The 12470-nt window shown below is 48.1% G+C and overlaps 1 protein-coding gene across 1 annotated transcript in view; it reads right to left on the bottom strand.

The window, feature by feature from the left end:
* Positions 1-12470, bottom strand: part of MGAT4B (alpha-1,3-mannosyl-glycoprotein 4-beta-N-acetylglucosaminyltransferase B) — a 50998-nt gene that overhangs the window by 7028 nt on the left and 31500 nt on the right. Inside the window, exons 2-9 of the mRNA XM_040078314.2 lie at positions 8428-8607; positions 7590-7730; positions 6698-6831; positions 4188-4234; positions 1895-2008; positions 1382-1457; positions 896-1010; positions 9-139 (exon numbers count right to left, since the gene is read on the bottom strand). Of these exons, the coding sequence (XP_039934248.1) occupies positions 9-139; positions 896-1010; positions 1382-1457; positions 1895-2008; positions 4188-4234; positions 6698-6831; positions 7590-7730; positions 8428-8607 (938 nt within the window). The remainder of the gene's footprint in view (positions 1-8; positions 140-895; positions 1011-1381; positions 1458-1894; positions 2009-4187; positions 4235-6697; positions 6832-7589; positions 7731-8427; positions 8608-12470) is intronic.

Below are 12470 nucleotides of genomic sequence, written 5' to 3'. Positions count from 1 at the left end.
TTACGTACTGCATCTTTCTCAGGGTTGCAGACTTTCACCCAGAGGATGTGATCCAGCAGCCAGTCAATGGGTTTGTCCTTATAGAACATCAGGATGAACTCCACAATCAAGCTCAGATCCAGAGACTTGAACATTTTTCCTAAAGCACAAAGAGAGAGCAAAGAGAGAGAGGAGCTTTGGTATGAAATGGTCTAGAATCAGAGCTAGGAAAGGAAAAATTGGGAGACTGGGCTACGGAGGTTAGATGTGTCCATCTATGTAAAGGAAACAACATGTGGCTCCTGTTTACGTACCAGCACTGCTGACTTTGCTGATACAGTTCCGGATTTAATATTCGTCACAGAATTAGAAAGCATTAGAGTCTCACAGGTCATAATAGTATCAAAAGGTCTAAAACTCTCCCATTCAGTAAAGAGAAACAAGGATGAAAAACACAGCCAGCTGCATGACAGACCATTTCCTGCCCCAAAAACTACAAGTTTTAAGCCAGTCAAACCAGTATCCAAAAAAACAGATCAAGCTGCTACTGCAACCAAGTACTGCCGTTCCCAAAATAGTTCTGGGCTGATGTAAACTTCCTTTTGCACACTCTTAGGCAAATCCAGATCCCATCCAGCCTAAAAGCTACTGGCCATATCTAAGCACTTTGGCTGTTGGCTGGGCCACTCACCAGGTTTATTTTTACTAAAAATGAGTAACTGCAGTACCAGCTGTGAGGATCTTTCTCCCTTGTGCAAACACAAGGGTCATTGCAAAAATAGGAGGGGATCAAGTCCAAGTATTTTACCATCTTTTGGGGACAATTTTTTGGGCCAAGAATGTAGTGCTGGTAAGAGCCAGCAGGCTCTTGTGCCTTGTGCCTGATAGGACTGGAGTGAGAGGGAGAGAACGTTACCAATGAACCCCAGCTGAGAGAACTCCAGGATCATCCACTCCTCAGAGGGCTGCTGCAAGGCAAAGTTCTTCATCGTGCTGAGATAGTTTGGTTTGGCCACAATATCATCCTCCAGCTGCAAGACAAAAGGGCACAGTGCCAATGCCCCATCCAGGTCCCAGCAACAGTCTCTCTATGTAGAGCAATTACACTATAGACCAGAGGAAAGCTTTGGCACAGGCTCAGTTTATTCTGGAAGGTGCTCCAAGCATTTTTTCTCACTCAGTCTTACAGGTAAGAGAAACAAGGACTTTTGTCTTTCCTAAGTAGGAGGTTTCCAAGTCAAAAAGCATTTTAAAAACCCAGCTTTTGAACCTAGGTGGCTAAAACCTGCTCTCACTCTGCTGCATCACAGAATTGGATATGCTCTTTGCTCTCTCTTAGCTGGTACGAGCCAGTACAGTGAACTCACAGGTACATCCATCTTCCCTCCAGCACCAAACCCACCTGCACGTAATAAATGCCTTTGGACTGGGCATACATCATTAAAAAGCAGTAGTCTAGGTTCTGCTTCGTCCTCCACCTGCAAGAAACAAAGACAACGGGAGTGTTGGTCTCTGCTGGGACAGTGGCTGCTCCAGGGAGCCTGCCAAGGCTGGGTTTGAGATGGGAAGGTGACACAGCCCTGGGAGGCAGAGAGGATGGCATATGGCCTCTCCCTTTGGTCCCTGGTCAGCTAAGAGTTACTGGAAATCTCAAGGACTTTGAAAATGAAGATAATTTGGGTTAAAATGAGCCCCTCGCTTGGTGATAGAAACACCACAGCACAAGGGAAGCCTGGCAAAGCTGGTGCCAGTTCATCCCCCTGTCACCCAATCACATCCTTCCAGCTCTTGGATAATTCATGTTTGAAGTCCTCACCTATCCCTGCAGAAGAGTTTTCCCTGCTGGAGTCAGTGAGGAACTTGCTACAGTTCCTTAATTCAGGGCTTGCTTGTTCATAAACTCACTCATTCTTACCTGACTCTTTCCTTGGGGTCTCCAAAGGATTCCCGCAGGTGGGAGAAATCAGGATAGAAATGTGGAGATGGGGAAATTACCTCCAGGAGACCTGAGTGTATTTCCTTTGGGAATCTGAGGGAGAAAAGCAGCAGTAAACAAATACCTCCACATCTGATACAATATTTTGTAGACCAAATCACTGGGTAAACACTGAGCCACAGAACCAAACAAAGAACAACCTCTAGTGTATAACTTCCCTGGTATCTGGTGCGCTTCCAGGCTTCATCAGAAGTCATCAGCAGGAATTGACATGGACTTCTTAAGTTATCTTCTCCCTCCCACAGCCTCTAATACCCCTATATGCACATGCTCTCCTCCTGCACACACACACGGTTCAGCTTTAAAGACCAGCCCTGAGCACCATGTACTCTTTACGGGATTAAGTGACCTGCAAACTGGTTCAGCAAAGAAAGGACTTGGCATTTAGAGGCTTTCCAAATGTATCAGTAATTAAAATTAATTTTGCCGAGGTTGTGCTATACATTTCTCCTAAGTTGCTTAAAACGCTGCTGTGCCGTAGTTCAGAGAGCCAGCAGGAAGTCTACCTAGCTCTCTCATGCTGATAAAATCAGCATCTACTTCTCCTATGATGTGGCTAAGAAACCTTTAAAGAGTCAAACTCAAGCAGAAAATAATGTCACCCATCTGAGAAGCAGGCACCTACATCAGCCTTGCAAGCAATACCCTGGGACTGCTCTAACTGTGAGAGATAAGCAGGAAAACCAGTTATTTTTATACTGCCTTTTCAAGAACATTTGGTGCAAGGCTGATTTCCTTTGTTTGTGCAGAGCCTGGAGGACGGGAGATGGGGCAGAGGGAGACAAAGCAGCGAGACTGCCAAAAACTTCTCGCGTCCTTTTTCCCTTCCTTATTCCTTCCTTGGCACTGGCAGGTCTTTCAGCTAACGCTCTCAAATCTTCCCTTCTCCAGGCAGCAGTGAAACAGCAGCTTCTCACTGAGCTGACAAAACATTGCAGTAAAGCAGCAACAGCTTCCTCCCTCCAGTGAGAGAAGCCCAGCCTGCCCTGGCCCCACACCACCTCAATTCAATTTGGAAGAAAAATAATTTCAGTGACTCAGGGAGGGGCAGGAGGCACTGGAGAGGGGGATGATGAGAAATCAAATCATTAAGTCAATTAAAGTTTCAGGACTTGTACTAGAGGCACTCTCTGCAGCAGCGCCCGGTAATTTCATCAGGATCCATCGGACAATCAGTCCATTATCCCGCGATAAGTGCGTCCTCCTGCCCGCAGGCACAAGGAGGGGAGCCCTGCCAGCTCCTGCACAGCAAGATGGAGGGTTCTGTTTCAGCTCTGCCACAAGTGCCCGGGAACACAACCCTCGCTCCCCACGTCCCCATCCCTGGCTCGGGGAACACAACCCTCGCTCCCCACGTCCCCATCCCTGCCTCGGGGAACACAACCCTCGCTCCCCACGTCCCCATCCCTGGCTCGGTGACACACAACCCTCCCTCCCCACGTCCCCATCCCTGCCTCGGGGACCAGGGGCGCTGCCCTTTCGCTTCTCCTTCGTGCGGCGACTGCGATCCTTTGGGAAGGAGCAGTCCCCGGCAGTCACCGCCCCTTCTCTCCCCACCTTCTCCCTTCGCCTCCGAGCTCTGATGCCGTGACCGCCCGGACCGGCTGCTGGTTAATAATCCTGATTAATAATCCATCACCAGCTTCTGCCTAAACAGCCACAGACCAAGCTGCAAAAGCCACGGAGGCTCCAGGACATAAATAGCAGCCAGCACGAGAGACAAATGTAACTAGAGCCTGGAACAAGGGGAAAACAAACAGGCTGGAGCGGGGAGAAAGATGGATCACGGGGTTTAAAGCAAAATTAGGCAGGAGCATTCGTGTGTGCGTACTGCACTGCCCAGACTGCACAGAGCAAGCACAGGGCTGCAGCAGACACTGAAAACAACTGCCAGGATCGCTGGAAATCTAAACAATCCATCTCCTCACAATGCCCCAGGGCAGAAGGAGCAAAACAGAAGGAAAACGACCACGTGTGTTAAATACTTCCTCCGAGCACAAAGCTACATACGGGATGCATTTTAGAACAAGCAGAAAGTGGAAGCGGCATCAGCAAAGAAAGCACAGTTTAAAAAGAGGAAAAAAAATCCCCAAGCAACAACAACAAAATACAAAAGGGAAGCAGAAGAGCGTGTATTTTCTCCTTAATGAAGCCATTCCCTGGCCTTGCTGCAGGCACAGGCTGTACGCTGAAGCCACTTGGAAGTGCTTACAAGTTTTTGATATTTTCTGCCACTCCGGCTGTGTACTGTGGATCCGTCTGAAAACAAAAGAAAAGCACTGTTAGACCCTTCAGCCTCAGCCCGTGTCCTCCATGGCTCAGAAATCTTCTTCAACACACCCCGGGGTACTGTCAGCACATCTGGATCATCTTCATTCACCTTCATGTCTCCTTTTATCCAGCTTTACTGCTCTCCCATGCTGACAGGCTCCCAGGAGCCCTCCCCTGTGGTCAGTGTTAACCAAAGGCATCACACACCAAAATCCATCCCAAAGGACAGAAGATCCTGCATATTTTCTCCATGTGCTCTCCTGGCACTTCTGCCCCTGCCAGCACCAAGTGTTTGCACAAGTTTTAACCTCGGGGTTATTTATTTTTTCCCTACATAAGCTGGCTTGTATCCAAGAGAGTATTCTTGGCAGCGAATACTCTGTACCCTTTAGTGAAAAAGAGGGGTCTATGTATAAGTTTTTCATTTCAGGTTCATTTTGACACTTTCCTTCCTAAAGCCCCAAGTTTGCTCCCACAATCTGTGTGGCAACCCATAACATTTGGGACACAAAGGTCGCCAGTGCCGCTCGCTGCTGTCTGTGGGAGAGATAAGCGCGAGCGCAGGGACAGGACCGGACAGAAACCTTCTGCACAGTGACGGGGAAAACAAAACCCCAGAACAAAGGGCAGGAGACCCACGAGCAAACACTGTTCCTGTTTCCTGGTGGTGGCATTGATTTGGGCAGCCATACAGATCATAAGGCTGCACGTCCCGGGTGGATCTGCTGATGCAGCATCGCAGAAGCCGGGACCAGCTGCTGCTGCACTGGGTGCCGGGCGAGGCGAGAATGAGACACCGGGGTGTGTGTCACAGGCTGAGCACAGCAATTCTGTGCTGGCACAGAGACAAGGGAGGGTTTTCTCGAGAGGAAAAGATCCCTTTCCTAAACAGGGCTCGGAGTCCCAGTGCTGGCTTTGGCAGGAACCATGCAGCTCCACTCCAAGTGTCTGAAACAGTGGGTTGGTGACAGCCGAGCCAGCCATCTCACCCCAGGGCTCCTCTCAGGCAGCTGAGGAAGCCTCTGCTCTCCCAGGCAGCCCAGCCACTGTGGATGACACCTGCAGTGGCCAGCAGTGACAGTTGGGAATGAGAAATCCCTATCCCAGAAAGGACAGTCAGTTGCTGCACTTGTGCTGAGTCTCCAAATTACTCAGCATTTGCTTCGGATTCATACCACCCTCTCCACTATTTACTCTTTATGCCACGCCCAAGGAGCTCTAACAAGTGCAGGTACATGGAGAAACACTTTGGGAAGAGGCAGAGCAGGCACAGCAGTGGCAGACACTTGCACAGAAGGATGTTACACAGCTCCAAGACCAAACTTGGCCAAAGGAATCTGCAACAGTCATCGCTGTTAGTGGGATGTGGTGTGTGCTCCTGCACTTCACGGGATCAGAATTAATTTGTTTTTCACTTTCCTTGTCATAGGTACATCCTGAAAATCAGGAGCTGCCATCACAGCACACACTACTTTAATTTTCAAGCCAATTAAAGTAGTATTACTGCAGTCCAAAACAGGAGCTGGTCTGGGTCAATTTGCTTAAAACCTCTCAGGCTTCAACTTACCCACTGCAAAAATAGTCACCAAACCTGTCCTGGCTCCAAAGGAGCCAAATTACAGCCAGGACCAAATCCTGTCCTGGGCCCTTTGGGCTGCACCCATCTGTGCATACCTTCTCCCTTCAGGCCAGAGCCCTGAAGGCCAAATGCTACTCAGAATGTCAAATTATGGGTAAACAGGCAGCAAACCCAGACATTCATCTTTGTTCTGCTCCCAGTAACAGGCTACTGAGGTTTATCTTTCTCACTGGATTTCTGGAAATTAAGACAAATGCACTTCAGGCTCAAGAAAATAATCCTGAGAGGAAAGCCATGGAGAAAAATAACCATCTAAACCCATAGATAAAAGCAGCTCTTGCAGATTAATGTATCAAGGCTTTTTAGCCCTTGGATTCAGCAACTGATTCCAGGCTCCAGGCACCAGTACAAAGAGGTGTATCAGGGTTGAGACTCGCAACCCCAATTCACCGACTCTTGGGTTTCAAGAGGGGTTTAGTGCTGTGGTACAGGTACATGGAGAAACAGAGCTGCTGCAGGAGCAGGTCTGAGAGCTCTCCTAGACATGGTCATGGGGCTGCTCCAGCTCACTTTGTGGATATCCACCCAAGCACCCTGCAGGAGGCATCATGAATTAGGTGAGCTGCGCCCCACCGGTAGCTGCTAATGGACACGTTTGCCTGCTCACATCCTGACCCTCTCTGGCCCAACCAGCATTTCATTTTGGGCAAGACACAACTGCTGATCCTGCTGGACAGCAGCCCAAGGCCAGGCTTATCTACCCAGCAAGTGGCAGAGCTGGCATCCGGGTGGGCAGCAGTTTGGCACCGAGTCTGGCAGACAGCGGGATGAGGGCCAGGGAAATGGGGCAAACTGGCAAAGCTGTGTCTTACCTCGGCAATGAGGACAACGATGACGGAGTCCTCCTTCTCCTGCTGAGTGAGCTCTGAGATGAGGGAGTTGAGGGTGTCGGTGAGGTAGGAATGCACCTCCCGCTTCACGCTGGGGATTCCCATCACGACGGACACTGCCCAGGGCCACGGAGAGAGTTTAGAGAGGGGGCTGTGTTGGACACTTTGCTCTGCTCCCATGACCAACTCATGGTTTACCTGGTTAATGCCAGGCTCTGTCATTAAAAACCAGCAGTGAGCAGCAGGTTGGTGGGTTCCTGGGCTATGCAGGGCACCCATGGGGAGTCAGATGTGCTCTGCTCTGATCCTCCCTGAGGGAATGATCTCTGGGGGGGTGGGGTGGGTCTTTTTAATTTGTGATCAGCAACTTGAAGACCACCTCTTGTTCTCCAAACCCCATCCATGGCCAAAAGCACTACAGTTTAGTAGGTGCAAGTCAGGTCTTTGATGTTGGGTTGGGATTTGGGAGCAGGGGGAATCATCAAGTAACCAAAGTCCTGTTCCCAATGGGATTTGTCCCTTTAGTTGGGTTACAGTCTCCATGAAGCACCCTACAAACTATGCTTTCATCAGAAGCCCTTCCAGGCAAAGTCTAGAGCACTCTGGATATGGAAAGCAGCAAACAACATCTGGCAGAAGCACTGAGAACATTTTAGGGCCAGTCAAGAACACAGACAGCACTCCCCTGTAGGCTTGCAGGCGTGACATGGCTCACCCACCCCATATGTCACCACAACCAAGGAAGCTTGCATGATGCATGCAGCCCTTCCTCCAGTCCTGCTCATACCTGTGCCACAGCCAGGCCCGGAGGAAAGGGGAGGGACAGGCACCAAGGTGAGGAAGAGCACCAGAAGCAGCACTAATTCCCATTTACCTCCAGTGCGCCCCTGTCCCACATGCACGGCTGGCTGCAGACTGTTCTCCTTTGACAGCAAATGTGGCAAATGATGGAAGATGGTGGGAAGGTGCAGCACATTCTTGTTGGTGATATTCCACAGTTTTAACTTGGTTTCGTCTTAAAAAGGAAAAGGGAATCAATTGCAAGGCACGGTAGGTAAGAAGAGACTGCAAGGCAAAATAGCCTTTTTACAGCAGCCTGGCCACCCGAGACTACTGCTGGGTTATAAAAAAACAGGCCAACCTTTAACATGCTACCACAAACCCAATTAAAGTTCAGCAGGAGCCAGGAGGGCCTTAAAGAAGTCCCAAAGTATTTGGGAAGGAGAGGAGAGAATGAAGATAAAATGAAGGTCAAATCAGATCTTTCTGTAGAGATCCAATTTTCTTCAACCGAGCAACTTAAAATAAATAAATAAATAAAATAACAACAAATAAATTGGCGAGGGGTGCTCAGCCAGCCTAACTCCTTCCTCCCCCCTCTCTTTGGATACCCATTTTCCATATGGGTTGAATACAGCCATAGGAAATGAAGTGTATGACTTGCAAGGGAGAAAAAAAAGCTTGTAAGCAAGCAAATTGGCAAATATCCTCAGCAGAGGCAAATCCATGTTTAATGATGCTTATGCACCTCTAATTAAACAGGAGTTTAAGAGCTCCCAAGTCTCCCTGAACTCCACAATTTGCTCCTGCTGGGGGAGAGAAGAGCAGGTCCCGTCCGCAGTCCTGCGCACACGTACACACACACACCTCTCTACCTCCTCATTAGAAACAGCTTCAACACAGCCCCAGATCCTCAACGCCTGTTTATTCACCAGATAAGCTGCTCCAGGTCCGGTTTATATCCCTCAGGGCCTGCTTCTCCGACAGGGCTCTCTTGATCTCCTCCAGGACCAGGTTGAGCTCCTTGGAGCGCTTCAGGCTCTCCTGCTCAGCGGAGTGCAGCCGGTCCCGGAGCGCGAGGAACTCCCGCTGGTAGATGTCCACAACGTCACCTGAGGATGGAGAAGAGAGACAAGTTTTGTCCTCTGTGCTCAGAAGGGTTTCACTCATACCTCCCTTGTTCCCCCAGTCCTTAAATTATGGATTTAGGGAGCTGTGGTCCAGCACGCACCCACTGGTGAAAGGGTTTCGGGGGGGGCAGTTCAAGTTGCAGAACTACAATAATAAAGCTACTTCCATTTTTCTCTTTCAGCTTGGGTTTCTGGGTCATGTAAAAATAGAATCATACAACAGTTTGGGCTGGAAAAACCTCTAAGATCACTGAGTTCAACCATTAATCCAGCAATGTCAAGTCCACCATTAAACCATGTTCCCAAGTGCCACATCTACCCATCTTTTACATCTCTTCAGGGATGGTGATTCCTTCACTTCCCTGGGCAGCTTGTGTGAATGATTGGCAGATTTCTCCTGAAGATTTTTTCTTAATATCCAATCTATCCTTTTCTACAGGTTGAGCCTTCCCCAGCTCGTTTGCCCTTCTTTGGGCACACAAATACAACTGGCTCCTGGAGGATCCTGAGTGATGGAAAGAGAGATGTTGGCAAGGGAGAACACTGCCCTGCAGTGAGACAAGGGTGCAGACAGCAGAGAGCCCCAAATTTTAACAGTCAAAAGAGATTATGGTAATCTAACATCTCCAAAATATGTCAGGATAAAGAAAATTGCATGGCAACAGCTGCCTGGATGCTTATATGAATTCAAGTGTTTGGATACACACCTTTACATTCATTGCATCATAAATGTATAAAACCCCCTTCTGATAGGCTAGAAAAGCTTTTTGTTTTGAAACATCTTATCCCATGCTCTGTAAACAGAGCAATAAAACTATCACGAGCTTTCAGTCAGAACTAACTATACAACAGCTGGGAGTGGAATCAGTGAGCCACTAACAAACCTTCCCGGGACATTTTTTCCCATTATTAATGAAACTGCTCATTAAAAATACACTTTTATCTGTGGTTATTCATGTGTTTTCAGTAAGATTATAACTCACAAGACTATACCCAAAGCAGATTTATCCACTGAATGGTAGACTCTTAACCCAAACACGACTAGAGAGCTAATGATCAAAAATACTGCACTGGAACTTCCCAACACAGGGCTAAATATAAATCAAAGCAATTGAAAAAGACACATTGACGGCATCAAAACCTTCTATTTTGGGGTCCATGAAGAAAAAGGAAAATGAATTTTGAAAATCATACATATCAAGCTTCAGTGCACAGAGTTTCCAAGACAACAGTGCTTCCCAGTCCAGCTACTGGTCATGCTTTTGCCCAGAAAGTTTCCCCTATTTAGTCTTTCCCCCAAGAAAAACCTCCTTAAAGACTCACTGCTTCAGCACAAGCCCCCCCCAAGGCAGTCTGGCTCCTATTAACCTTCTGACATTATTTTCAAAGCCACGGCACACGGGGAGGGAGCAGAGGAAGTCACACCCATTTGATGACTCTGTCCATCTGACAACACGTTATTCAGAGAAATTCAAGGGAGAGACATAAACAAGACCAGTCCTTCCTTTTTCCTGTGCAGTGCTGCTCGCTTTCCACTCCCATCAAGAAAACATTTTCAAACGTGCAGAAAAAGAGGTTAACACCCAGCTTTGAGAGCTGCCACGAGAATTCACAGGAGGACGTCAGGCTCTGAAAACTTGTACCACGATGAGTGAGACCTTTACCTGCTGGTACCACTCAAACAGAATACAGCTACATTCAGCTTCCCAGTACTCCAGGTTTTCCTACTTGTATCTTTTACTGGCTGCATCTGGGAACACCAGCAAAGAACAAGCCTCACTTTGTGTTTTCGCACACATGATGGCTTGTGCAAGGCTGGAAGCATTTGGCTCTTGGCATCCTGGGGGGTTACTATCCTGTGGATGCTATCAAAGCCAAATCACAGCCAAAGGCTGCCATTAGATCTTGTTCTGCAATACCTGGAGCAGAGTAAAGGCGAGGCTTTGCACATAATGGCTTTTTCCAGAGCACTGCACTTCATTTGTGTCAGATTTAGAAGGGAAATGTCACTGATTATTCAGTCACTAATGACCTGCCTGCCAAAGCCAAAAGCTGTACTTTCCTTAGACTGCAATGGCGATGTGCAGTCAACCATTTGCTGCTTTTCTGGTTAATGGCTGGAAGTGACTCTGTATTTGCTTCCAGCACTCCTGTCATATGATGTCTTCGTAGGCTTTCCATTCTTTAATTAAAATTTCATTAAATTTAAAAGCTGATCGATCGTTGACTGGTTCTGATGACAGCCTGAACAATCCTAGACAAAGCCTGAGATGGGTGTACAGTTTCCCATGAATTTCCAGTAATTCTGCACTTTGTGGCCTGCAATGACACGTGGCTGCAGATCTGTGTCCTCACAAAAACCCTCACTGCTCAGCCAGGGAGGGCTCTGAAAACCCACAAAGGGCAGCAGAGGATAAGAAAGGGGGATTGGCTCCCATCTCTACAAGCAAAGTTGGACAGAGAAGTGATTTGCTGCTAATTAGGCTGAACAAATTTTTCAGCTAGTGTCAGCTCAGCACAGACCCTTTACATACCTTTCAAAGCAGCAGCACTCCTGATCTACATATTTATTGTATTCCCTCCCAGCACAAGATAACAGAGCTCTTAAAATATCCCTAGACTCAAGCACTGCAGGACAAAACCTCCCAGCTATATCTAAAAAATAAAAAGATTTCACTTATTTTTTCTTGAGAGATAACACGTTGCTTTGGGCTTAAAATATACTGGTTTAAAGAAAGAAAGAAAGTCAGCGTTAGGTGACAGGCTGCAGGACTGACCTGGGAGACCAAAAACCTCTCAAATTTGCAGCACACATGTGCAAAGAACTCATTTCTCACCTTGCCAGGGCCCATATTTGCACTCAATGGTTTTTCACAATCTGTTTTTAGAAGCAGGATGGCTGTGAGGCTGCAAGTGGGAATCAGGCATCCTCATACAGGCCAGTGCTCAGCGGGGCAGGGAAGCAGCGCTGGGCACAGCTGAGGGGCACTCACCGTCTGTCCGTGCCATGCCCACTGCAGCAGCTCTGGGAGGGGATCCCTGGAGGGGCAGCAGCCCGAGGCTGAGGGACAGTGACCACGGAAGTGTCCAGCTGAGCATCACTCACTGACTGATGTCCCCTCCTCCTCCCCTCTCCTGCACGGCTGTGCCCGGACACGCCTGCCAGGCTTTGTGCTTTTAGCTGAGAAACCTGGGCTGGATTTGCCGAGCAACAACACAAACCACTGGGGACACAGAAGTCAGGGATGGCTTGAACAGGTCCTTTCAGGAGCTGGACTTTGATGATCTTAGTGGGTCCCTTCCAAGCCAGAACATCCCATGACTTCCCAGCAGTGGGGATGCAGCAGCGTGCAAGGGATGGGCACAGGCTGGTGGGGCTTCTGGGCTGCTCCCCAGGAGCCGGTGGGTGTCCCCCAGAGCTGAGCTCCTGCAGCCTTCCCAAAGCATTTACCCATCTGAGACAGCACCCCCTTAAAATGATTTCTCCATCATGGAGAATTCCGTGGCTTCATTCTTATTCAAGTGACTCTTAAGTGCGAACTGTGCTAGCAGAGGTGAAGGCTGGGATAACTGCATCCACATCCACTTTCGGTTTTTGAGTGAAAGCAAAATAATCTGATCCTAAACCAGAAGACAGACACAAAATCAGACCAGTGCCAAAAAAACACCCACCCTGAAATCTCACAGTCATCCATCCACGTGTATCAATCTATATCTAAATCATCTATATCTATACATATATACACACATATATCTACATCTATATGTATCTACACACACACATATATAGATATCTACCTACCTATACAGTCAGGAATGTAATAATTCTGTATTTTGCATTCATC

The sequence above is a fragment of the Hirundo rustica genome, chromosome 14 (genome assembly GCF_015227805.2).
Source record: "Hirundo rustica isolate bHirRus1 chromosome 14, bHirRus1.pri.v3, whole genome shotgun sequence".
NCBI classification, from domain to species: domain Eukaryota; kingdom Metazoa; phylum Chordata; class Aves; order Passeriformes; family Hirundinidae; genus Hirundo; species Hirundo rustica.
This window is presented reverse-complemented; position numbering and strand designations above follow the sequence as displayed.